General features: G+C 43.7%; 1 protein-coding gene across 4 annotated transcripts in view; it reads left to right on the top strand.

Annotated features, from left to right (window-relative positions):
* LOC135225667 (F-box only protein 27-like) overlaps nucleotides 1-27,877 on the top strand; it is a 93,530-nt gene that overhangs the window by 45,299 nt on the left and 20,354 nt on the right. For all 4 annotated transcript variants that reach the window (XM_064265008.1, XM_064265009.1, XM_064265006.1 and 1 more), the window contains 2 exons: nucleotides 1,561-1,712; nucleotides 24,314-24,539. In XM_064265008.1, coding sequence (XP_064121078.1) covers nucleotides 1,561-1,712; nucleotides 24,314-24,539 — 378 coding nt within the window. The remainder of the gene's footprint in view (nucleotides 1-1,560; nucleotides 1,713-24,313; nucleotides 24,540-27,877) is intronic.

Genomic DNA, 27,877 nt, shown 5'->3' with positions numbered 1-27,877 from the left:
AATCAAGAACAGTAGCTTGGAACCTGGATGTAGTTCTTAAATGGCTGATGTCCGATAGATTCGAACCGATCTCCTCTAGTTCTTTTAGAGATCTGACTAGAAAGACACTTTTTCTTTGTGCTTTAGCATCAACTAGAAGAATCAGTGAGCTGCATGCTATTGATAAGAGAGTTGGATTTGCTAAGGGCAATGCCATTTGCTCATCAATGCTGGGTTTTTTGGCTAAGAATGAAAATCCCTCACGTCCTTGGCCTCGTTCTTTCTCTATAAAGAACATTTCGGAGTTAGTGGGGCCTAATGAGCCTGAATGTCTTCTCTGTCCAGTGAGAGCACTTAGACATTATGTGCAAAGGACCAAAGGTATAAGAGGTAAGAGTGATAACCTGTGGTGTTCAGTGAAAGATCCTTCTCATCCTCTTTCTAAAAATGCGCTCTCCTTCTTTTTAAGGAATTTGATTTTTGAGGCACACGGACAATGTCAGGACTCAGATATCAAAGTGTTTAGAGTCAAAGCTCATGAAATTAGAGCAGTGTCTACGTCTATGGCCTTTAGACGTAATCTGTCTTTGAAAGACATTATTAAATCTACATATTGGAGAAGCAATTCTGTCTTCGCATCTCATTATCTGACAGATTTGCAAACCACATATGAAAATTGCAGTATTTGGGGCCATTCATTGTGACTGACACAGTATTGGGTGAGGGAGAGAAGGATGTATCCCATCCTCACTAAATTTTCTCCTTGATTATGGTTTTGTATTTTTAAGGTTGTCTGAAAATACAGGGAGTTTTTTGAGTATCTTTCAGTCTTTTAATGTCTTGGTGTATTTCTTAACCGGTTGTGGTGATCCCTCGTTTTTCATTGTGTTTTGTGGTGATTTGTACTGCGCCCTGAGCAGGGGCATTATAGTCTTGTCCGTTACGGTCACGTCCTCAACGGCAAGTACTTATTATTGTGTCCGGCACACGGATCCATATATCCTGTCGGTACAATAAAGGCCAGCAGACTACAGAGGCAGTAACCACTGAGTCAGCGGTCTTTAAAGGTAAGGAACCTATGTCTTCGGATAATTCCAACAGTTGTTATTTTAGCTGCCATTGTCCCACCACCTAAATGTGTCAATCAGCTAGATGTAACCACCGGGTAAGTTATATAAGTGAAAATGACATTTTTATAATAATATAAAGTTTCACTAATACTTACCCGGTGGTTACATAACAAAGCCCGCCCTCCTCCCCTCATATGGACAGGTAGGCATGAAACTTCTGATTTATTGTTGGAATGGTTCCTGGTACCCAGTAGAGGGCGGGAGTAGAGGGATCACCTGTCAAACCATTAGCGCTACCGCGAATTTCAAATTCTGCCGTGACGTCAGGAGACGATAGCTAGATGTAACCACCGGGTAAGTATAAGTGAAACTTTATATTATTATAAAAATGTCATGTTTCAGAATAGGAACATATGTAATGAGGAATGCATACGCATTTGATAAAATTAATTATTAAGGAATAGTTTCTTACATGCTTGGTGTTTAAGTGTGTTCATAACATATGATTTAGATTACAGGTTGATGGAATTGATCTACCTGAAGCTACACGTGTAAAATTAACACAGGATGCCAGTTTTTCAAAAGGGCTAGATATTTTAAGAATGATATGCAGTGGTCATATACCGTTAGGTAAAAATCTACTAAAGAACCCATCAGGGGCTGGTAAGTGTTTTACCTACAAATTAGGTATCCTTTACTTTATTGTGCTACTCTCATACTATTCTGCTTCAAGTCTGTACTCAGTACTGATACCTTTGTGCACGATGCCTTACTTTTTACTCTTTGAACATCTTGTAGTGCAGTGATTAATCAATTGAAGTACATACTACTATCTCAGTTGATACCAAACTGTTTATTGCTAACATGGAGTACATAGAAGTTTCCCTTTGCTTATTGGAATTGATAGAAAAAAATACCGTTATTTTGTAAAGTGTTGTTAAAATACTGTGTATCATGAAATTAGCTAACATTAACAGATGAAAACTCTTCAAAACATTTCACAATAAAGGTTTGGCATTTGAATTGTTAGCTGTGCTTAAAGGTTGTTTATGATTGTTGGAGGCAGGGACAGGCCATTTTATTCTTGCACTATGTCTCGTAGATTGAACATACGTACAGTATATACATACGATCAGTGGTTAAACCTTATCCACCCTAGCTAGGATAGGGGAGAAACAAGAAATGACAACTTATGACTCTGCAGTTAGACTTGTAGGCTCCCATAGTTCACAAGGACGGTAACGTCTTGTTTTGCCAGGGAAATCTTGTCATCTCACAAACTGAACTTGAACTGGGGGCCATCATACTGTGAATCCAGCAAAACCAACTAAGCCAAAAAAATAACAAATCAAGGCAATTATTTTACAAAATGGAACAGTAATAAAGTGATGATTTTAAAATTTATTTGTATTTTGAAATCAGTTATACTGTAAATGTATATTTTTAAATCAGTTAATGTAAACATGCAACCAGTTGTATAGTAGTTCATTTTATTTTCATGCTGAGTCAGCCCACATTCACTTTGGAGAGTGAGAGCCTACGCCTTTTTTTATGTATGCTATTACATAATTTGTACAGCAGATGTTAATTTTTATTGCTCTAGGGCAAAATGGATTGTTGAAAACTGTGAAAGCATTAACGCTAAAGAAAACTAACCGTCCTCAACTTTTACTGTACTAGCCTACAACAAAACCCTAAACTAATCAGTACAAGAGTTTCCTTTTATGTAGGAGTGTTCCTCAGTACAAGCTGGAATCAGTCTTTGAACCTTTTCTAAAAGTGAAACTTCTTTTACCTTTTCTGTTTTACATATGATGTTCATCTTCTAAACTCAACGTAAATTTGATCAAGAAAAGCGATTCCTTAGGGGGTTAATGCCGTCAATCCACCACATGCGGTGCTCTGTAGGCATTACGTAAGGTTCTTTGCAGCGTGCCTTCATCCCCTAGCTGCAACCAATTTCATTCCTTTTACTTTGCCGCCTTTCATATTCTCTTTCTTCATCTTACTTTCCACCCTCTCCTAACACTTGATTTTCACAGTGCAAATGTGAGGTTTTCCTCCTGTTGCACATTTCAGACCTTTGACTGTCAATTTCTATGTCAGCACTGAATGGCCTTAGTTGCCCCAGTGCTTGGCACTATGCCTAAAATCTGTAAATCAATCAAGAAAAGCAAACAACGGAAAGTTTGAAAGACCAGACATATGTAGCCTAGGTAGTTGTTCACTGTATGTCCTTGGTGTTAGTATAACCAGTTTTGTTGCTCTGCATTGGTGCTAGGAGTATGCTGGTTAATTACTACATTGGAAAGGTTTGGTAGTGGTGAAGAAAGGCTGATAGGAAACAGTGACCCCATATAGAAACGGGTAAAGCTGAAAGCCAAAAAGAAGATGATTATTATTATTATTATTATTATTGTTATTATTACATACCATACATGATGCCCTGTAGAACCCACCTTTTTTCCCAAAATGTGCTAGATATATCCTCTGGCTCTTAAATGCAAATATGAGAATCTATTAGACAAATGTTTAATCATATACCATAGATTATCATAATACAGTGGTACCTCGAGATACGAAATTAATCCGTTCCGAGGCAGCCTTCGTATCATGAGCTTTTCGTATCTTGGACCGCATTTTAAATGTAAAATGGCTAATCCGTTCCAAGCCCTCCAAAAACACCCCCAGTAAATTTCATAATAAAGCTAAATTGACCTATAAACAATGAAATACTACAACGATTTGGACCATTCAATACCTAACTTAATATGTACTGCTAATTACCTGTAAATAAAGTGTATTAGTGTACATGGTATACAAGAAATACTGTACGTATGTAGTAAAATGTGGAAGCTTACCTTTCAAGTGAGGCTATCTCCAAAATTGGAGAGAGAAGAGTAGGACAAACGGCAGATACGTACGTACACTTAACTTTACAAAACATAAAAAAATGTAAGGAAAACATACATAAACTAAACTTTACGAAACACATTAACAAAACTGTAACACTTAACTTTACAAAAAACTAAAATTAAAATTATTTTCTTTCTTTTTTTTGAATTTTACATTTTTTTTTTATACTTTACGTAAGTTTTCTGGGCTTAACCTGTGTCGCCCTGTGAAATGGTTCCTTTGATACTATTTCTTAGGAATAAATATTGCTATTCATCCTAGAGAAAAAAGAAACAATATAATGCCAAGATAAATGGCTCGCTCACCTCTAATAGAAGTGTCGGTATAGTAAGGAGCGAGTGGAATCACTACCAGAGGTCCCTTGCCATTTAGCTTCTTCCTTCGACAAACCCCGAACTACGGAGGAGCCGTGCTACAGCTCCCGGTCTACTACTACCGTGAGCGCCTCCGACGCCTGTGACGTCTTTCCTTTGATAGCGCGCATTACCACCACACGTTACTTTTTTCTGTGCTGTGTAATCGCTTATTTCTGGATTTACCAAGGATATTTCAAGATGTCTTCAGCTTCTGCTTCTAAGTTAAGTACTGTTTGGGGTTACTGATCTCATTTTATGATGATCTTCGTGTTTTTTATATGTTCGGAGCCTTATCGGCCGGTATGCCCCTTGACCGCATGGCTGTACGGTTCTCTCTTTCGGTTTCCCATACCGTTAGGGATTTCCCTTTTCACAGTACTATAGATATGGTTTCGGACCTTAGCCTAGCTACGCCTTACGTTGTTAGGAGTTTTTATCAGTCATGGTTTTGAGAGTCATATCATTTTATTTATTCTGATGTTCCCTCTTACCTACTCTAGTTCCTGATTACCATTTAATCTTATAGTAGGTACTAGGTTGGGCTAACATACACCATGCTTCGGTATGGCGATTAGCTTACCCTGTTATCACTGTTTTTACCGTTAGGTTAGGCTTTCATACCCCAATTGTCGATTGGTGATTAGCCTGCCCCCCATTTTCTTGAACTAGAGGTTAGATTAGGCTAACATACCCCTTTCTTCGGATCGGCGATTAGCCTATTCTTTCTGATTGCTTAGCTTTCGTGTCCCCCGTGTTAGCCTAGCTTTAAGATATCGCTTTAATTTTATTATTTTGATTGATTTAATTTTATTATGAGTAATCCTATATATATCAGTGATATTGATGTTGTTCCGACGGCTCTTCCCCACCTCGTGTTTATCACCTGGCTGGGAAGACCACTGGTCGATCGCGGTGAGCCACCCGGTTACGGGGTCCTCCACCCGTCCCCTCCATTCCCCCCTCCATACATTGCCATCCACGTCGATGGGTGATGACTCGTCTCTCACAGCTAGCGTCCGAGTCTGCATGAGAGGGGGTGACTCATGGGGCTGGTGGGGAGCTCCCCCCTACTGGTGTTCTCACTCGTCATGTGTCTCGGGGGCTCGGGACCTTCTCCCCCTACTTTCTCCATCCTTAACTGGCCGCTCAGGGGGAGGGTTCCCCTACCCCACGTACTTCCCTACCCTTCCCCCCCAGTTCAGTCCGGCAGGTGTCAATCCGCCGCTACCAAACATAGAGAGGGGGGAGGGGACCACTGGGTGCCTATCCACTTAAGATAGTTCACACGAGCACTTACTGATATGATGGGTTTTTCTTTTAATTTATTTTAGAACCTTTTGCGTTACTCCGGGGGGTTTTTTATTTCTGCCTCTTGTCCTATCCCTTGCTTCGTCAGAAGTTTGACATTGCTCACTCAATATTATTAACTCCAGGCCACACGGAGAACTCCGGGCCCTACGGAGTTTATTTTACCCATATAACAAGTGAGCCTAGGCGGAGGCAGAGACTTTTTTCCCCCCTCGTAACTTTTCTACGTAATATTCATACGGAGCGAGCCTTAGAGCCTACTCCGGCATTCTTTTGCATACCACTTATACGTAGAACTCTATCCGTCGGTCCTACTCCGGCACCCACGGCTATTTTGCATATTATACCACCGGAGGTTGTCATTGGTACTCATGTATCCTTTGACTTACAGATGTTGTGCTGCCAGGAGATTGGGTGCAATGCCATCCTCCAAGACCTGTGCGGCCATATAGTATGCCGCTCCCATGCAGGATGTGCAGTGAAGGTGGAGGATTTTATAGTTTGGCACCACGAAGCCTGCCAAACCTGCTACTTGCTAGTAGGCGATGCCTCACTAGTAGAAAGTTTTCTTAGCACTTTCTTCATTCATTCATCACCTGGAATACTTGTTATTATTATATACCTTTCACATATGGGACACATATTCATATAGTCTCAACACAACAGACATTCCTCCCCTATCCTCTCCCTAACTCTAGACCTTTCTTACAGGGTTCTGACGAGGAGAAGAAGAAGGCTTTGTCTACTCTCAAAGCATGGGTAGGGGGATTTGGCCGGAATTCGAAGGGCCGCCCCTACATTCTTACCCAGGACATGGCGGACCTGGTATTCCCCGGAGCCAAGAAAGGATCAGTGGTGGACCCAATAGCAGCCGCCCCTTTGCTGGCCGACCTCCAAGTCATGATCTCCCTTCAGGATGGGGATTTCCCAGAGGACGTAGCGGAAGACGTCGCGGCAATGAACCTCAACGTCGAACCCATGGCTATAGACTCCATGGGTACAGGTAAGGGTGTAGTAGGGGCAGCTTCTGTGGGTTCTCAGGGCCCTTTCCTGAGTTCCCTTTCTCCATCACCTTCCACTGATCCTTCTACTTCCACTTCTTTCCGGGGCTTCACTGAAGACCAGCGGTCTGTCCGTCCTAAGGTTGCTTCAGTGATCCCCAAGGCTAAGTCGACCGAGGAGAAACTTAAAAAGTCTCTCCCCAAGAAATCGGTCATCTTGGCAGACGCTGTAACTCCGGCTCACCACCCCGGAACAGTTAGGTCAAGGGAGGCCTCTTCGTCTGCGTGGAGGTCCCCCAAACGTAAATCCCGTAAGGATCGGGCTCAAGTCCCTCCTTTTGATCCCGAATCCTTTTCGGCAAACATTCTGGAGCAGGTGGGAGTGATCGTAGGGGCCTTGGTTGACAACAAGGTCGGCTCGGTGCTCTCCCAGCTCTCCAGTTCTGTTACGTCTTCCGGCCAGTCAATCCAATCGCTGGCGGAACGGCTGGCTGCTCAGGAGAATGCCATCGCCGGGATTCAAACCTCGATCGCGGCAGGTTCCCCCCTAGCTGTGCCACCTTCTCCTCTTCCAATGCCAGATTCCAGCCAACTGCCGGAATTCAAGGCGGCCAACCCTTGGAGGATTGCTTCGTATGCCCCGTTTGTCAACGGAATGTTGACCATCGAAGGCATAGGAACTCGAAGGCGCGAGGACTTCGAGTTCCACCCCAGGGACCTTCAACCCCCATTCATTGGCTAAGTCCGGCTAACGTAAGCAGCAATGAAGAGAGAAGACAAAGTTCCCAAGGAAACAGTGATCCTTCCGAGGGAACAGGCACAGCAGACTCTAATGAGAAGTGTGGAGGAATGGGGGTGTGAAAATACCCGCATCACAGCCTTTAGAAGTCCCTTCACCATTTTCACTCCGGTGGAAGGGACTCCGCTACCACTGACCCTTAAGGTAGTGGAAGCAACCTTTCAGGCCGCCCTGAAAGACGAGCCCCTGCCTCAACTACGAGAGACGGGACCCACCTCTCTCCTAGTCCCAGGCTCCGAGACGTACTTCGAGGGGGCAGTTCCTACTTTCTCAGTAGGAAAACTCAAGGCGGACTGTGCCACCACTCTCTTTAGTGAGAGGCTTCCCAGGTTGTCGGACTCCCTCATCCAGACGGAGTACGACACCCGGACTAGGCTCGCGAGATCCCTTTCCTCCATGACTATGGCGGAGATGACGGCTCTTGTATACCAACAAGAGCCGTTATTTAAAGTTTTGGCTAAAGGTCTGCTGCACACCATGCAGTGTGACCTTTACGACTTCCTCATAGCCAGGAGGAATTGTAGGAAGCACGTTCTGGCGGAAGCTACTATCCGCCATGAACCGAACAAGCTGATAGCTTCCTCAATTTGGGGAACGGACCTCTTCCCAGCACCAGTGGAAGCAGAAGTCCTTCATGAGGCTTCAAAGGTCAACCAGTGCCTCAAAGTCAGGTGGGGACTGGTAGCAAAGCGGAGGCAGGAATCTTCTGGTCCTAACCAAAGGATCAAGAAGAAACCAAGGAAGTTCTCTCCCTTCCAGCCTTCTCAGCAGACGTTGGTTCAGGCAGTCCCAGCATCACAAGGGCAACCATCGTCGAAGGGTCAAACAACAATACCTTGTCCTGACCCCTCAGTCCCAGCAACCCCAAACCCTCTACTTCCTTTCTGTCTCGCCAGCCTATAACTCCAACTATGAAAGCCAGAACTTTCAGGCTTTCAATAGGTTTGCGAGAGGTAGCAGAGCAAGAGGTGCCTCTCGATTCAGAGGGTCCGGCAGGGCTGCAAACAGAGGAAGAGGTTTCCGAGGAGCAAGAGGTGGCCGCCCCTCGGCAAACCAGCAGTGAGAGTCCCAAGGTAGGACGGAGGTTGTACCTCTTCCGCCAGCGGTGGGGGTTCAGCCCTTGGGCTCAGAGTATAGTGACAAAAGGCCTAGGTTGGAGTTGGCTAGAGGGCCCTCCTCCAACCAACAGATTCTATCAAGCACCAACAACGGAATTGGTAGAGTATACCCAAGACCTCCTTCTCAAAGGAGTAGTCTCAAGAGTCAACAATTTAAAATTTCAAGGACGCTTGTTCAGCGTGCCAAAGAAAGACTCGGAAAACCGAAGAATCATCTTAGACTTGTCCCATCTGAACTTATACATTCATTGCGACAAGTTCAGGATGCTGACCGTTTCGCAGGTACGGACCTTACTTCCCCGTGGAGCCGTCACAACCTCTATAGATCTTACAGATACCTACTATCATGTTCCCATAGCCAGACACTTCCGTCCGTTCCTAGGCTTCAAACTAGGCAACAGATCCTACTCCTTCAAAGTAATGCCATTCGGGCTCAACATAGCCCCCAGGATCTTCACCAAATTGGCGGAAGCAGTAGTGCAAGAGCTAAGGAAACAGGGAATATTGCTAGTGGCTTATCTGGACGATTGGCTTATTTGGGCAACGAACCCCAAAGAATGCAAGGAAGCAACGGTCAAAGTGATCAAATTCCTGGAACATTTAGGCTTCCAAACAAACAAAACCAAGTCCAGACTAACACCGGAATCTCGATTCCAGTGGTTAGGCCTTCAGTGGGACTTGCAATCGCACACTCTATCAATTCCGTCGTTGAAAAGAAAAGAAATAGCAAGAGCTACAAAACAATTTCTCAAACAACAACGAACATCCTGGAGGTGCCAGGAGAGGATCCTGGGCTCACTCCAGTTTGCATCAGTCACAAACGTTCTGCTCAGAGCCAAACTCAAAGATATAAACAGAGTATGGCGCTCAAAAGCGAATTGCAGATCACGGGACAAACTAGCCTCTATCCCGGCGATCTTACGGAAACGTCTCCGCCCCTGGACGGAGACAAAGAATCTTTCAAAAGCAATTCCTCTACAGTTCCCTCCTCCATCATTAGTGATCCACACAGACGCCTCACTAACAGGGTGGGGAGGATACTCCCAGCACGAAAAAGTTCAAGGAACTTGGTTGTTAACATTCCACCAGCTACATATCAATGTACTGGAAGCCATGGCAGTATTTCTCACACTGAAACGACTCCGTCCGCCCAAGAACTCACATTTCAAACTAGTTCTGGACAGTGCAGTAGTAGTACACTGCATCAACAGGGGAGGATCCAAGTCAAGCCACTTGAACCACGTCATGATAGCCATCTTCTCTCTGGCAAACAAAAACAAATGGCACCTGTCAGCCACTCACCTGGCAGGAGTCAAGAACGTAGTAGCAGACGTTCTATCTCGCTCCGCTCCGTTGGAATCGGAGTGGACACTGGACAGGAGTTCATTCAATTGGATCAGTCTACAAGTCCCCGGACTTCAAGTAGACCTCTTCGCCATGGAGTCAAACCACAAACTCCCTTGTTACGTGGCACCCAACCTCGATCCTCTAGCATATGCTACGGATGCAATGATCCTTGATTGGAACAAATGGAAGAATATTTACCTCTTCCCTCCGGTGAACCTTCTCATGAAAGTTTTAGACAAACTCAGGACATTCAAAGGCCAAGTAGCTCTAGTAGCTCACAACTGGCCCAAGAGCAATTGGTTCCCTCTACTCCTAGAGTTGAGACTCCGACCCCTACGGATTCCCAACCCCAAACTAACCCAGTTAGTGCAAACTCAGACTGTGTCCGCTTCCTCAAGAATTCAGAAAACCCTAACTTTATGGTTTTTCTGAAATTCGCAGCTATGAGGAATGCAGAAATTGATCCCCAGAATATTTCATTCTTGGAATCAGATAAAAGAGAATCTACTCTCCGGCAATATGATTCATCTGTCAAGAAACTAGCAGAGTTCCTTAAGATGTCAAATTCTCAAGTCATGACAACGAACCTAGCCATAACTTTCTTCAGATCATTGTTTGAGAAAGGTTTAGTAGCAAGCACTATCACTACGACCAAATCACTCTTAAAAGATCTTCCAATTTGGTTTTAGCATAGATCTTACGGATTCGTACTTTACGTCCATACCAAAAGCTTGTGCTAGATTAAGACCATCAACGAGACCTAAATCAGTCTCTTGGTTCTTAAATGATGTCCTCAAACTGGCCTCGGACATTAACAATGACTCTTGCAATTATATATCCCTCCTGAGGAAAACCCTATTTGTATTAAGTTTAGCCTCCGGAGCTAGAATATCAGAACTGTCAGCCTTATCAAGGGAACCAGGTCACATTGAGTTCCTCCCCTCAGGGGAAGTCCTCTTATCCCCAGATCGCCACTTTCTAGCCAAAAATGAAGATCCACAGGACAGATGGTCCTCGTGGAAAATCCTACCACTACCTCAAGACATTTCCCTTTGTCCTGTCAACTCATTAAGAGCCTACCTAAGTAGAACAACTCTGAAATCTTCAGGCCCGTTGTTCATTAGGAAGGAAGGTGGTACATTATCCCTAAAAGGGATCAGGCAACAAATTTTATACTTCATTAAACAGGCCAACCCAGAGTCCTGTCCTCGGGCCCACGATGTTAGGGCGGTGGCCACATCTATTAATTATTTCCAACACATGAATTTTGACGATCTTAAGAAATATACAGGCTGGAAATCTCTGACAGTTTTCAAACGGCACTACCTAAAACCCTTAGAAGCCCTCAAATTTCCAGCAGTGGCAGCTGGAAATACAGTTTCTCCTGATCCTTAATTTTTCCTATAACTTCTTGTAGCCTTCCCTTCTACCTGCCCCATTGCACCCTTACTTAGTTTAGTCGCCTCTATGTATTGGGTTACCTTGAGTTTTGCTATTCATCATTCTAGTTGGATTCAGTTCCATTATTTTGTATATCAACTTATAATCCTGTCTTTTGCCTAACCTGTATATTTATTGCTTGTTGTTAGGCTAACTAATTTTAAGTTATAACCCATGTTTTAGGGCTTATACTTTACCATAATTGTAAGACTGTAATTTTAGTTGATCATTATACTATTAACCTTACAAGTGTTTAACTTTACCTTCTTATTTTATCTGTACTGTCCCTCAAGCTTGGTGTTTTAGCATTCTCTGGTACTATTTCACAGGGCGACACAGGTTAAGCCCAGAAAAGGGATTTTGACGAAGGAAAAATCTATTTCTGGGCAACGACCTGTGTCGCCCTGTGAAACCCCACCCTGTAGTTAGATTATCCTCACCCAGCTTACCCCAAGCTTGGAGGCTATCTTCAGGAATGACGTCACAGGCGTCGAGGTGCTCACGGTAAAAAAGTTTTAGTAGACCGAGCTTGTAGCACGCTCCTCCGTAGTTCGGGGTTTTGTCGAAGGAAGAAGCTAAATGGGCAAGGGGACCTCTGGTAGTGATTCCACTCGCTCCTTACTATACCGACACTTCTATTAGAGGTGAGCGAGCCATTTATCTTGGCATTATATTGTTTCTTTTTTCTCTAGGATGAATAGCAATATTTATTCCTAAGAAATAGTATCAAAGGAACCATTTCACAGGGCGACACAGGTCGTTGCCAGAAATAGATTTTCCTTCGTCAAAATCCCTTTTTTTTTTTTTTTTTTTTTTTTTTTATATATAAAATTTCAACTTCATCACCACTTTCAACTTTCTGTTTTTTAGTATCACTTGGTTCTTCCTTTTTGCTTACTCCTGCTAGTACTAAAGGCCTCTTTAAAAAATAACTATCCAAGGAATATTGCTTCTGCCTACTTTTCACAATGTTCCTGAAACGACTCAGGCAAGTGTCATCAAACTGCGCAAGTATACGACCTATGCAAGCCTTTTCGGGGTGTCTTTTTTCTACAAATGATTGCACTTTATGAAAAGCAGCTAGAACATCCTTAATTTCTGCCGTTGTCATAGGGTCATCCTCCTCCTACTTGCCGCTGCTAGAGAACTCCTCTTAAACGACTTTATGTTGCATGGCCTTCAACTCCTTCAGGTCATCCGTCGTAAGCTCCTTTTGGTGCTCCTCGAGAAGGTCCTTGATGTCGTCCTCGTCGACGACCAGCCCCATGGACTTGCCGAGTGCAACGATCTCGTCAAGATCTGGTTGCAAAACAGTTTCAGGATCGTCAGCTGTTTCTGAATCTGCAGCTCCAGCTTCGCCCACGTCGAATCCCCCGAAGTCTCGGGCGGGTACGGGATCAGGCCAGAGTTTCCTCCACGAGGAATTCAAGGTTCGCCTCAAAACCTCCTGCCAAGCTTGGTTGATGAGTCGGATGCATATCACAACATCGAAATGGTCCTTCCAAAATTCACACAAAGTGAGGTTTGTGGTATCTGGTGATAGGTGGTTATGTCTTGCATTAGAAGACGAAAGATTGCAGGATGGGAGAAATAATATCCCGAGTCGTAGATTGGTTTATTCCAAGCAGCAAAAGGTAAATATGTACAGAGGCACTGCAGGGCGTGTAGCTCGCGCCAAGAGAAGCAAGAAGTCATGCGCATGTGCAGGGTTCATGATACAGGGCGACACATGTGGATGCGTTCACAATAGGTGATTTTATTAAATGCATGGAAATGAATGGTACAGCAATTTCATAGTAAAATATACATTATTCCACACCTCCCCTTGCCCTTTTGCGTTCAAAGAGGTATTTTGAACGTACTAAACAAATTACATGTAGATATGTACATTATGTAGGCCTGTTCAATCTTGGGGACCTGCGAGGGGTTTTGGAGGGAATTGATGACTTTTCCATGTCTGGGCTAGGAACCACAGGGAGATCAGAGTTGGGAACTTGACTGGGGCTGGGCAGTGGATATAGGAAGCGACGGTTCCGACGTAACACTCGACCACTTGGGAGACGGATCTCGTACTCGCGTGATCTTGCACCACCCATGACAATCCCAACTGTGTCCCATCGGTGGGATGTCGGGTCCTGGAGGTGGACTTGTTGGCCCACATTAAGCCTGGGCAGGGGGCGGGCGTGGGCGTCATAGTTGCGCTGCACCTGAGCAGCTCTGGCAGCGGCTCGGCGGTCGCAGTCATGGGCCTTTTCCTGCCAATCTTCTGTGAATGACTGAGGATGGGCAGGCACACATGTACGGAGAGGGTGACCATACAGTACCTGGGCAGGAGAGCGACCAGACTGGTTGGGTGTGTTTCTCAACTCAAGGAGACCACGATCGAAATCCTCGCAGTCGATGTTTCCTGTGGGGGCCGTTTTGAGGATCAAGTGCTTGACAGCCTTGACAGCGGCCTCAGCGTGTCCATTAGACTGTGGTTAATGTGGCGACGAGGTGATGTGGTGTACACCCCAACGTTCTGTGAAGTCGGCGAATTCTTTGCTGGTAAACTGAGGTCCTCCATCGGTGCGCAGGCGTAAGGGAACACCCACCTCTCTGAAGTAGCGGCAGAAGTGCTGTATGGTCGAGGAGGCAGTAGTGTCACCCTTGCAAGGGACAACCACAGGCCAGCCAGAGAGGCGGTCGGCGACTACAAGAAAGGACTTCCCAGCTACCTAGAAGAAGTCCGCCGATACCGACTCAAAGGGCCTGGATGGATGGTCGTCGTTGTGGAGAGGCTCCCGTTGTTGGCTGGGACGCAGGACTTGGCACGGCTCGCAGGCAGCGACGGTGTTGGCGATGTCCGAGTCTATCCCAGGCCAGAAGACGGTTTGTCGAGCCCGACGTTTGGTAGCCTCGACACCACGGTGACTATCATGGAGTGTGGCGAGTGTGTGGCGACGTAGAGCTGCAGGAACTAGTATTCTTGCCCCATAGAGCACGAGGTTGCCATCAGTAGAGAGGGCTTCTCGCAGCTTCCAGTACGGTGATAAGGATGCATGTAGGTCGTAGCGATTCGTGGGAAACCCAGAACTGATGCAGTCACGAAGGCGAACGTAGGTGGGGTCGGCCTGTGCTGCTATCGACATGTCCTGTAGGGTCCGGTCGGCGTCAATGGTTGGGGCATCCTCGTCCTGGGAAGCTGTTGTAGCGTTGATGACAGACCTGACATGTGCCGTTACCTCAGCACAGCCAGTCATATCCTCAGAGGTGGGGTAACTGACTGGTGCACGAGAAAGTGCATCTGGGATGCATAGAGACTTGCCGGCACGCCACACTGCAGTAAATTGATATTGCGACATACGCTCCTTCATTCGCTGGAGCCGTGGGTTTTCAACCATGTCCAGCGTGTAGCTGTTGATGATAGGCACCAATGGGCGATGGTCGGTTTGCAGGGTGAAGGTTGGCAGTCCTTTGAGGTATAGGCAGCACTTTGTGAGGGCCCAAGATACTGCAAGCATCTCCAGTTCAATTGTTGCATACCTTGTTTCGGCGTCTGCGAGAAAGCGGGATCCACACTGGACTACTCGGAGATGTCCAGATCCATGGTCCTGGAGGAGAGCGTAGCCTATCCCGTAGAGGCGAGATGCATCAGTCTGGAGGATGGTTGGCAGGGTTGGGTCAAAAGACGCAAGAACAGGTGGGCTTGAAAGTGCTTGTTTCACACGCTTGAAGGCCTGGTCGTGGTCAGGTGTCCAAAGAAAAAAGCGCTTGGGGCTCATGAGTGGTCGAAGGGGCTGTGCAGTCAGGGCAATATCTGGGGTAAACTCTGCCAACTGGTTTACTAATCCCATGAAGGAACGTAAGTCCGTCAGGTTGGATGGTGTAGGGAAGTCTTGCAGAGCAGCAACTCGTCCTGGGTCAGCAGCAATTCCTTCTTCGGAGAGGGTGAAGCCACAGAAATTCACTCTGGTCTCTGCCACTGTGAACTTTTCTTTGTTGAGAGTGATGCCATTTTTGCGGCAGCGGGTGAGCAATTCGTGGATCCTGTGGTAGTGTGTCAGTAGGTCATCGTCGAAGATGAGAATGTCATCAACAACCTTGACACACTTCTTCATGCCTTGGAGAGCTAGGTCGCCGCGGTAACAATAGGCATCACCAGTGGCAGCGAAGCCCATAGGTCCCCGGCAATGCTGGAAGCGTCCATAAGGCGTAATGAAAGTGGTGAGGTGGCGGTCCTCTTCCGCTAGCTCCATCTGCCAGTAGCCATGTAGAGCGTCCGCGGTGGTGAAGAACTTGGCGGTGGAGTCGACAGCACGGACAGCAGCTAAGGGCGTGGGCGAAGGGTGGGCTGGACGGGAGACTTGTGCGTTCAGCTTCGTGAGATCCACTGTGATTCGAACTCCCTTGGCCTTAGGAACGACGACTAGAGGGTGGCACCATTCCGATGGCTCATCTCCACAAGGCTTAATGATTCCCTGTTGTACCATGGAGTCTAATTCATTCTTGACAGGTTCGCGGAAAGCGTAGGGTATTTGCCTTGGGGTGTGGATGGCGAAAGGGACCGCGTCTTCCTTAAGGTGGATTTTCATGGGAGGGCCTGCCATCGGCCTCAGTGGAGCTGCTTTAAGGTCTTCCTTTGACACGAGTATGTCCTGAAATGTTTGTAAGAAATACTCTCGGGCCTCAGCAGGGGTCGTGTCAGCATGCAGGGGTAGCTCCTTGCATCGATTAATGTGGGTGACCTGTAGGATGGGCCGCGGAAAGCCTGGCGGGATGATGGCCAACTCCTTGCAAAGTGCATAGGACAGGAGTGGCATCTGAACGCGTTCATGGACTTGGATCGTGGCGAGGCAGGACCGTTTGGACAAGGACAAGGTGGCCATAAGGGTTCCTAAAGCCGGTGTCATCTTTGACCCATCTGCCGTGAGTGTCACTGATGTTGCAGGAGGCTGTAGCTCAGTCCTGGGAATGCGAAGGAGTTCCAAGTGCTGGGGGCCCATCACTGATACATCAGCTCCTGTGTCAGGCAGCATCATTATCTTCGATGTCTCACCCTTGTAGGTGAGGGTAATGGATATAGGTGATGGTGAGGAGTCAGTTGATGAAGAAGGAGTCTCGACCTTGCGACAGCTAGAGGGCTTGCTAGAAGGGGGCGTGGCATTGGGCGGGCCGCCCTGCTTGGCGTTCATCTGCTGACGGCAGTACTTGTCATAGTGGCCCACTCGGCCGCAGTGTCTGCATGTGGCCTTGTTGGCGGGGCACTTTGGGGTCCTGCGCCAGTGTCCTTTGCAGCCACAGTTTACACATACACTGTCGCTGGCTGGGCACTTTCCTGTTGAGCTGTGCTTCCTTGTGCAGGAAGGGCATAAAGTGTCCTTGTTAGGGGTTGGTAGCGAGGTAGAACCCCTGTTGCCATGTCCTTTGATTTTTTTATACGTGGAGACGGCACACAATTTAGTATGGCTGTAGTGGCTGTCCGTGTGGCCTCATAGGAGCGACATTCGTTAACCATGGTGGCCAATGAAGCTGCAGCGTCCAGGGCAATGAGTTTCTGAGTGAGCTCCTCGTCCCTGACTCCCATGATAATGATCATTTTCAGCTGAGTCACCTCACACACAGCAGAATGGCCAGGACAGACGTCGATTTCCTCTGCTACATGCTTCAGTCTGACGTAGAAGTCGCTGAAGCTTTCCCCTTCCCTCTGTTTGCAGGAGAGCAGGTCCCTGCGTCGTAGAGCTTCATTCCGCAGGTTCTTGATGTGATCCTGGAGAATATTCAAGACCTCGTCAACACTCCGATCCGTGTCTGGTGGTACGTTGAGCGTGTGCTCGAGTATTCTTTGGGTCTCCAGGCTGAGGCACATACGAAGCTGTATCATTTGTTTCCTGGTAGGTAATGTCCCTAGGTCCACCATCACACTGTAGTCATCCCAGCGTCTACGCCATTCCCTGAACACTTGGTATGTGGCATCAGGACGTAAGGGAGGCGGGGTCTGGGCGATGGCTTTCTGTGGGGGTGGTGGCTGGGTGGACGATGGCACTGAGGATTGTGTGGGAAGTTGTTGCGAGTCCGCTGATGTTGCTTGCTGCTGGGCTGAATTGACGCTAAGTAGCTGCAACAATATGGTGAAACGTTGAGCTTCCTCCTCTCTTCTTAAGTTGTCCTCTTGGCGGTGTAGATCCTCTTCGTGACGACGTTGTTCCTCTTCATAATGACGTTGTTCTTCCTCTCTCCGACGTGCAGCCAACTCGGCGTGTTGAGATTCCTCCAGGTACTTGATGAGGAGCCTTAACTCCGTATTTGGAGCTGTGGGAGGCGGTATACTCAAGTGCGGTGAGAGCAAAGGTGGGGTTTCCAGCGTTGCAAAACTTGGAAGGGTTCGACGGTCTGTTGGTGAGACTGGGTGTGAAGGCAACTGGCGGTCCTCAAGGTCCTGGTCGTGTTGCATATCCCCAGGCTTGTCTTGATGTGAAGCGGAAGCCATTATGAACAGTTTTCTGCAATGTCAACTGCAGTTTAAAGGAAGAGAAGAACGATGAGGAAGACTTTCTACAGTTTTTATTAAAAAGTTACTGTAAATAATTCTTCAACTGTGCGGCGAATACTGGCAGGCGGTGAAGAGTGGGCTGGGTGGGCTCCTGAGGGGTGGGCGGTCGTGGGGAGTGGGGAGCGACCACTCGACCGTTGAAAAAATGAGTCGGCAGTGTATGGCAAATGATGAGCGTCGGTGGATGTGCCTCGGGCTCTGTAGCTGGATATGGAAATAAGGATACCCGTAGAGCTGGGGCAAGGCACAAGAAAAATAAAACCCACTAAAATCAAAGCACTGACATTACACTGCACTGGCACTGCACAAACACTGCATGAACATATCATAAAAACCGCACTAGCACTGTAAAATCCAAAGGCGGCCGAGGGGTAATGGCGGCTGGGTTTGAATGCTGATTCCGGTGTTCCTTGAAAATGCTGAATGGTTTCGTCACTGCGCCATGGTGATAGGTGGTTATGTCTTGCATTAGAAGACGAAAGATTGCAGGATGGGAGAAATAATATCCCGAGTCGTAGATTGGTTTATTCCAAGCAGCAAAAGGTAAATATGTACAGAGGCACTGCAGGGCGTGTAGCTCGCGCCAAGAGAAGCAAGAAGAAGTCATGCGCATGTGCAGGGTTCATGATACAGGGCGACACATGCGGATGCGTTCACAATAGGTGATTTTATTAAATGCATGGAAATGAATGGTACAGCAATTGCATAGTAAAATATACATTATTCCACAGTATCAGTGATGTCGAAACATCTCTTGAAAAGATGTTTCGTATACAGCTTCTTAAAGTTTGATATCACTTGCTGGTCCATGGGCTGGAGGAGAGGGGTGGTGTTAGGCGGAAGATAAAGAACCTTGATGAAGGAATACTCCGCTAGGATATCTTCCTCGAGGCCAGGAGGGTGAGCAGGGGCATTGTCCAACACCAGCAGGCATTTCAGAGGGAGGCGCTTCTCTTCCAAGAATTTCTTCACTGTCGGGCCGAAACACAGATTTACCCACTCCGTGAACAAAAGCCTCGTTACCCAGGCTTTCGCATTAGCCCTCCACATCACTGGAAGCTTCTACTTAAGCACTTTGTGGGCCTTGAAGGCTCGAAGAGTCTCGGAATGATAGACCAGTAGGGGCTTCACCTTGCAATCCCCACTGGCGTTCGAACAAAGTGCGAGTGTAAGCCTGTCTTTCATAGGCTTATGCCCGGGTAGCTTCTTCTCTTGCTCCGTGATGTACGTCCGACGAGGCATTTTTTTCCAAAAAAGGCCAGTCTCATCACAGTTGAAGACTTGCAGAGAACTGTAGCCTTCCTTGGTCATCATCTCGTTGAACGTCATTTTAAAGGCTTCGGCCGCTTTCGTGTCCAAGCTGGCCGCTTCCCCATCCCGCACCACCAAATGGATGCCAGTCCGTTTATGGAATTTCTCGAACCACCCATGCGAAGCCTTGAACTCTGGGGTTGGCGTTGATGTCCCTTCTCCTCCGTCGTCTTCAACCTGGGCAATCAAATCACCGAAAATAGCGCTGGCCTTGTGGGAGATTGCCTTCTCCGTTATCGTATCGCCAGCGATTTCTTTGTCTTTTATCCAGACAAGAAGAAGTCTTTCCATGTTGTCGTGCAAGTGGGTCCTCTTGCTGGACAAAATAGTGACGCCCTTGGAAGGTGTAGCTGCTTTGATGGCATCCTTCTGCTTAAGGATGGTGCTTATTGTCGACGGATTTCGGATGTATTCCTTGGTGATCACACTCAATCGCATACCAGCTTCATACTTCTTGATAATCTCCATCTTCGTTTCCAAAGAGAGCATCCTCTTCTTTCCGTAAATTTCAAGTTTCTTGGGACCCATGACTATGTATATACTGTACGTAATTATGTTATGTAGTACGTATAAGTATGGAGTAAAGTTCTCACACAACACGATAAGAAATCACTAACGAATTTACGTTAATAAACTAAATAGTTAGAACAAACGAATACCGCGTGCATACGAAAACGATGCTGGTACCGTGTGGCCGAGGCACGCTGCTACGTAGTAGATGCATGATGGGAGGGATGCTGACCAATAGGAGAGAAGGATCTCATGGCAGTGACTAGCATCAGGAACCAATGGGAGAGCAGGAGGATGGTGGCGAGTCTACTCAGTTGGCGGCGCGCGAGTTTCAAAATTGTTATTGGTGGTCCGGGCGAATCTCGGACTTTATAGCAACAACCTTTCGTATCTTGAGCAATTTTCGTATGTAGAGCCGTAAAATTTTTCGTATTAGCTTTTGTATCTCGAGTTTTTCATAAGTTGAGCTGCCGTATCTCGAGGTACCACTGTACTATAATGCATATAACTAGTACAATATTTACTCAAATGTCATCATTATCATAATATTGCAATTATTATTGTTGTTATGAATACTTTCATTATAAAAGAAGTTACATACGTATTGTGAAAATTAAAGCTGGGTGTTTTTTCTGATACCAACAACTTTCTTTTGCACCCAGCTCAAAAATTTAAAAGGTAACTATGTCTGTGTCATATCTGCCATGTATACTGTATATTTTTGTGTATAAGATGACCTTTAGATAAGACGGGTAAAAAATTAAGGCAAATTCTCATGAATTTATGGCATATATGTTGTTTAAGACGACTGCTAAATTACAAAACCATCTGTGTATAGGTAGGTAGGCTAGTTTTAGGTTATGTAAAGGTGATGTTATTATAAATGCTGTTTTACTTTCTGTATCCTTAGAAATTTTAAAATGTTAAGCGAAATAACAAAGCTGATTCTATATCATGTTTTTCCTACACATTTCCAAAAGGGAAACCATTGTTTTGTTTACATTTCAGCAGTACGATAATGTACAATAATTACAACAGTACGATAATGTATGATAATTACAACAGTACGACAATGTACAATAATTATTGTACTTAATTATCGTTCATATTGCTCTAAACAGTTGTATGGAATCCAAAATTGTGTTATTTACCACCAAAATGATATACGTAATGGTTTTTTAACCCTTAATGCACAGGGTATTAAATCAATATGCAGTACATACCCCAGGCCGACAAAACTTTGAGGTCAGCCAATTTAAGAAAAAACAAGCCAGTGGTAAGAGGAATATATGCAAATGCACATGGTGTAAAAAAAAAATGAAAATTTTTTAGAAAATTTTCCCTACCTTCCACGAGAAGTTGAAATGACTATTTACAAACCCTTGTGGGGCCTCTTGTACAGGACAATTGTAAATTTTGCGAAGTTATATGGACATGATTTTTCTAATAAATAAATTTTTTTTTAATTATTACTTTAGCTCACACAGTATCAAAAGAGATAAGAAATAAAATTAGTAACAAATTCTGAACACATTTGTTGTAAAATATTTATGTGAATTTACCAAGAAACAAAGATGTAATAACTTTTTTGGATTTATTCAATTCTTTTCAAATATTTCTTTGGACTTTTCTTTGCAAAATTACTTTTATAACTGACATACTATCATAAAAGATGAGAACTAAAACCAACAGCAACCCCTTGGTATATTTATGGAGAAATATACAAAATGACGTCATGTAAGATAGAGGCACTACATCCTCCCTTGAAGATCCCCACTCATGAGCTTGCCCAGTGGATTTTAGCCGGTCTAAAAGTTGCCATTTTCTCGGCTTGGCTGACATAGATAAAAGTTTATTTCATTGATGTGGAATTATTCCTCGAATGTCCCAATGATATACAGTACAGTGGAACCTCTACATACGAAAGTCCCTACGTGCGAAAAATTCAGGTTACAAAAGCAAAGACGAAGATTTTTTTGCTTCTGTGTACGAAAATAATTCAGGTTGCAAAAGGGTAAAGTCCGAGATTCGCCCCGGCTCCCGAGAACAATTTTAAAACTGGCGCGCCGCCAACTGAGTAGACTCACCACCATCCTCCCACTCTCCCATTGGTTCCTGATGCTAGTCACCGCTGTAAGATCCTGCTCTCCTATTGGTCAGCATCTGTCCCATCATGCCTCAATGTAAAGGCGTTCCTTGACCATTTTTTGCGGCAGCGTTATCGTAAACTCCTGGAATTCGTTCTTTCACATATATTTCTTTTGTTAACATAAATTCGTGTTAGTGATTTTGCTTTCGTTGTACTGTAAGTTACTTTATCGTGTTGTGTGTGAACTTAATGACTTACGTTATTAGCCATGGGTCCCAAGAATGTTGCTGAAGTCCATGGAAAAAAGAGGATGCTTTCTATGGAGAACGAAGATGGAGATAATCAAGAAGTGTTAATGTTTTCTGCCATTTGTTAATGTGTTTCTTAAAGTTTAGTGTTAATGTTTTCTGCCATTTTTTAATGTGTTTCGTAAAGTTAAGTGTTCATGTTTTCTGCCGTTTGTCCTCCCCCTCTGTCGCCACTTTCAGATATCACCTCACTCGAAAGGTAGGGTTTCACATTTTACTACATACGTACGTACATGTACACAGTATTTCTTGTACCCTGTACACTAATACACTTTATTTACAGGTACAATAATGGTTAGGTTAAATATTGAATGGTCCAAATTGTTGTATTTCATTGTTTATTGGTCAATTTAGCTTTATTATAAAATTTACTGTGGTGTTTTTGTAGGGCTTGGAACAAATTAGGCAATTTACATGTAAAATGTAGTTCTAGACATGAAAAAATCAGGTTACGAAAGCTGCTTCGGAACAGATTAATTTTGTAACCTGAGGCACTACTGTATAGGGTGAAAATGGTTTTTGTACCTTTGTTATCAGTGTATTTCATAATGTGAATCTTTTCATGTATATCAGTGCTTAGCACACCGAGGCTGAGGCTAGCCTGCCAATAAGCATCGCTTAGAATTCAAGGTTTGATTTTTATAATTGTAGTATATGATGAACCCCCAATTTTTAGAAGTAAATTTTAGGATTTAAAGCTCATCTTATACACAGTACAGTATATCATGTTACTTGTACATGGAAACATCTTGAACTACATAAGCCAGAAATTAGGTAATGGTGAGTAGTGCCAATAGTGGTCATCATTAAGTTTGTAATTAATTGGACAGTTAGGTGGGCATAAGCCAAAAAGAACATAAAAGGAAAGAAAGCATTGATGAATTGAGGTGTATGTGTTGAAGGGATGTCGTAAAGTTAAAAAAAAACAGTAAATCATGTCTCATCAGATGAATTGAATTTATCCAGCAAACTGAACATTAGCAATGCGAGTTTTAGTGTACTTTTCATTTTTGTCATTTATAATTTACTATGAGAATTGTGGATTGAAACATGTAGAAAGATATTTTTGACTTTGGCAAGATTGTAAAATGCATCACTTTTCATAATGCGTAACTTTTGTAGTGAACTTTTGTCTTTTTATTAGTGAATATTTGTATCTAAATCGAATTTGATATTTTAGATTTCTACTAGTGAAATTTTGACCTGAATTAAGTATATGTTAGAAAATTTTGTTAACAAACTTTTGGACCTAAATGAAGTAACATTTTTTTAAAGTAATTTTTATGTTATGCAAAACATTCAAAATAGTTTTGCAGCTAGAAAGTTAGTAATTTGACCAGACAGCCGAGTCACATTTGTAGTTTCATAGATCTGTTGTGAATGAGTTATTCTTAGTTTAGAGATGCTTTGAATATCAGGTGAGAAGAGACTGAAATTACTGCTTGAAAAGTAGGGTGCTAAAGTCATTGATGAGCTTAGCAGTTGCAATGCTAGATTCCATGAATAAGCAAATATCACTGCCAAAGTATTTTAACATTAGGTGCACTGTTGTTATTACCTCCTTACTTTAATGAAAAGTCGAATGAACTGTGCGATATCAGGTAATTATGATGGACAGTTTACAAAATTAAGACCTTGTAAATCAGTGGAAATTGTAAAAAGGAGAAATAGCATTAACTAATTACAGTCACCTCTCAATTAATGCATGTTTAATTAATGCATTTTTTATTTAACTTGAGTTAGAACATATTTTAAAATGTTTAAAAAATGTGAAAATTTCTATTTAACGTGAATTGGCGACCGAGCATTGTTTTCAAATCACCCGCGCATCAGCGCTGCAGACAACGATCATCTAAACAAAGACATAGCATGGTGCACTGTATTTACTTATTAATAAAGCAGATGACTTTGTGTACTGTATTTATTAATAAAGTAAAAGATTTTGTTTATTTATTAGTATAGCGAAAGATTCTGTTCTGTTTTTCTTTTTTGTATGACCTACATAGTATTATATTAATAATGAGTTCCCCAAGTCCAGGAATGTAACCCCCCTTATTACTGTTAGTTCTTATTGGAAAAATATGTTTAGATAACAAGATTTTAATTAATGCGTGCTCTCCAGGAACATAACTTTCGTGTTAATTGAGAGGTGACTGTAGTATTATATTTTGTCTTGTGGTTGCAAAGACAAATGCAATTAATAGTTACAATATCATAATATATTTACAGAAAGTTTCTCACACTGGAATATTGTACATGGAGGTGATGGTCTCATTGTGGAATCTCCTCCAGTTGGGAGTGATCCAATTCCAGAGGAAGCAGAACTCCCAACGCAGCATTGTTTTGTCTCATCTTATGGCTTCTGTAGCAGGAAGCAAGTTATTCATCTGCAAAGTTTGAGACTCACGTCAGTGGTATTAAACAAGCTAAAACCAAAATTTATCATATCTGAATGGTATGTTCACTTCTAAAAGGTATTTGGTACTGTTAAGATTTAATGAATGATTATTACAGTGAGAATATTTTCACATTGCTTTAACAGGTTTTGATTTCATGGTAATGAAATTTAAGCAGATGGAGTCATTAAATATCAATTAATATGTTTTCATTTAATGGTATTTCTTAATCTCAATATTTAACTGTAGATTTTTGTTATTACAAACCCATTAATCAGCATAAATATCATTAATCTGTATGAAACATTCAGAAAGCAAGATCCCAAGCAGTCATGACCATGAGGTGCACATCATCTGTGTCTTACTACTGAGGGGATGTTTTGCCAGTGTACCCAGGGCCATCAAACATTTCTTCCCAGCTTTGTGCTGTCATTCATGGATTGGAGATTGCCATTGATTACTGTTAATTTTTTTCTCATATTTTACTTTTTACCTTTTGGGCAGCAACTGACACACTAGCTTGTGTTACTGTTGGTAGCTTAGTTTCTGTTTTCAGTGCTTTTGTAGTGACATTCACTGTTCCTTGAGTTCCCATTTGTTTTTCATGTAGATTTCAATAACTTTCATTAAATTTCAGTAATTTGATTATTGTAATAGTGTCAGGTTGACATAATTGTAACTTGGAGTTTTTCTTTGTGAAGTTTTGTGAGTTTTGAAAGTAACTTTTAACCCTTACCCTGCTTTTATCAGTTTTTTTGGGGGCTGCACAGTAAAGATTGCCTTTGATTATCTGTTACATCAGCTTTTCACATGATTATTTTGTATTAATTTTCTAGTGCATTATCTTGTTCATTGTGCCTCACCTTATTTGTTTAGCTTAGTGCAATAAATCCTGTAATGTGTTTATATTCTATAGAAAATCTCTGCATTTACACTCCCTTCTTAAAGAGTTGATGATGTGCTCTTCTGCCTTGACTTGTTTATAAGGTTTGGCTCTTTAGGTAGTGATATGGGTACAAATGAAGGTGGGCATACAATTTTTTATTTTCTATTTTGTCAGTTGTTAAGTCATTGAATTCTCCTTCATGGTACCTGATGATGCAAGGGGCTATTGTCAACTAAATGAACCTCCTAGAGTCTTAACTCATTTAATGTCACCTGAAGAGCTTTCACTTCCCATGGATGTGTCCCTTTCTTAAGGATCTTGTGGTCACCCATGGCTGAGATTTGTTGATTTCTTTGTCAGCCTTTAGGGTAATTATTCAACTTCCTCCTCTTGCTCCTGCTTCTGTTCAGGCTGAGCGTTCCACCTGTGTCCTTTTGTTGCTCTCTTCATTATGGCTTTCTGGTCAGACTTAAGACAAAGGTTCCATCTGTATTGTAAGATCAGTTTCATGCTTCTGTTGATTCTTTCATGCGTAAGTTGATCATGGTCACTCACTCCTTTAGTCTTGTGCCAGAGTCCATGTCTCTTCTTGCCACTGGTTCAGCCTTTGAATCATCTGTCCCTTTTGCTTTAAACCTGTGTTATGTATTTCTCTGATTCTGAATATTGTTTTTTCTTATGGAAATATGAACTATTCCTGTTTATACAGAAGTATCCTTCAACTCAAGCTGGAGCGGTTGTTGAACCTGGTAACAAGGTTGTTAACTGCTGGAGATTGGGGTTGAGAGGGGTAGTACCTCTCGCTCATCTTACATCACCATTCGCTTTTTCTTTGGCCTCTTTGAAGAGTGGACATGTGCACTCACTGTATACTCGCTGAATACTAGTTCAATTTGGATGAGTAACTTGCTGCATTTTTTGCATTGCTGGTCATTGTGTATTGCTCTCGTTTCTCCTTGCTAAGGAGAAAAAACATGAGCAAGGATATTGCAAGTAACTTGGGCATGCCTGCAGATGGTTCATGTCACCCGCAAAGATAAGTACACAGATATTGTTCCTTTTATAGTGGGAAGGTGTGTACTTGTTCTTCCCCTTATAAGGATTGTGCTGACTGACTAATCTTCCCTGCAGTGGGAGAAGTTTGGCAAGAAGAACAAGAAGCATTTTCCAGCTTTTTTCATGGAGAAATATGGTTTTGGTGATGCTTGTGAATTCTTGTGACACTTTCTTCCTGTCATCTTCCATTGCAATCCCTATGCTTGTTAGTAATGCTACACCTGTGCATAGGGATAGCACAACAGCATTTGGTGTTGCCATACTCTTATAAGTTATTTCACCCTCTTATTCATCTCATTATTATATTCCAGGTACGAGAAGGTACATTTCTGTAGTACCTTCAAAAGATATGTCCTACACTTATCATCCCAGATAGTAGTATGTCTTTCACCGAGTTTCTCAACAAACTGGTGGAGGAGAAGGGAAACCATCTCCCACACTTTTCTCTCCTGTTGTGTCTGCTGCTGCTATTTCTGCAGCTGCCTCAGATTTTCTGTCTGCTGCAAAGGAGAGGGGGCCTCCTGTTGTAGTAGTTCTACTACTGGAAGGTCCTCTGATTGCTGCTATATTGCCCTCTGTTCAGCCTTGACCTTCCTGACAGTGTGGGAGCCCAACAAAACTTGGAAGAGTACAGTTACGTTGTTGTCTTTTTTGTCAGCATTGAGCTCATCTTTATCCTCCTCCTCACCCTGGACTCTTTCACTGTGCAAGCATAAGAAGGGTATGTCTAGGACTTTACTCAGGAAGTCCAGGCAGTTTCCTTACATGTACCCCTCTTTCTTCTCAGAAGGGAACAGGGGCACAAGATCATCGGTGAGTGATTATCTTGCCTCTGGCATGGCTGGTGTCTCCAAGCTTTCCCACTTTAACCAGAGATCTGTTCTTGCCTTGTCCATGAGCTCTCAGGCTCACACCTTGATGAGTCAGTGTGTCTTGTTCGCTCTGTATGTGCTCAGTCTAGAGACTGCATACAAGTGGCTGCTTGAGACAACTCTCCCTCCCCCCATACCTCCAAGGAGAAACAGACAGACACACACACAACTAGTTTGTACAGCACATGTTCAGTCCCTGTATCACGTGCTCTTGTATCCGGGAATGGACTCCCTCCAGTACCTTTTCTGGGGTGAGCAGGGGAGAGCCACACCTCCTTCTCATTCAGTTTTTATGTTCTTCAGAATGTACCAAGCACTCAACTCAGGGTAGACATTTTTTTCTCTCTTCTCTGCCTCTTTTTTTGAGCAGTTTTCCACACAGTCACAAGGTATATGGGAGTGTTAGTCCCTATGGTGGTTCTCTCCCACTGTCTTCTGTCCTAGTAACTGCATAGCACATTAATAAAGGGGTGAAAGATTTAAAGTTTGAACTCTGTTCAGACAATGACTGCTGGATCTTGTTTCCTCTAGTGTTCTTTGCCTGAAGAAGGTGTAGCTTTTATCTGATGGATCCTAGATGGTC

This window comes from Macrobrachium nipponense, chromosome 13 (genome assembly GCF_015104395.2).
Source record: "Macrobrachium nipponense isolate FS-2020 chromosome 13, ASM1510439v2, whole genome shotgun sequence".
Classification (NCBI taxonomy): domain Eukaryota; kingdom Metazoa; phylum Arthropoda; class Malacostraca; order Decapoda; family Palaemonidae; genus Macrobrachium; species Macrobrachium nipponense.
Note: the sequence above shows the minus strand (reverse complement) of the source record. Positions and strands in the feature narration are given on the sequence as shown.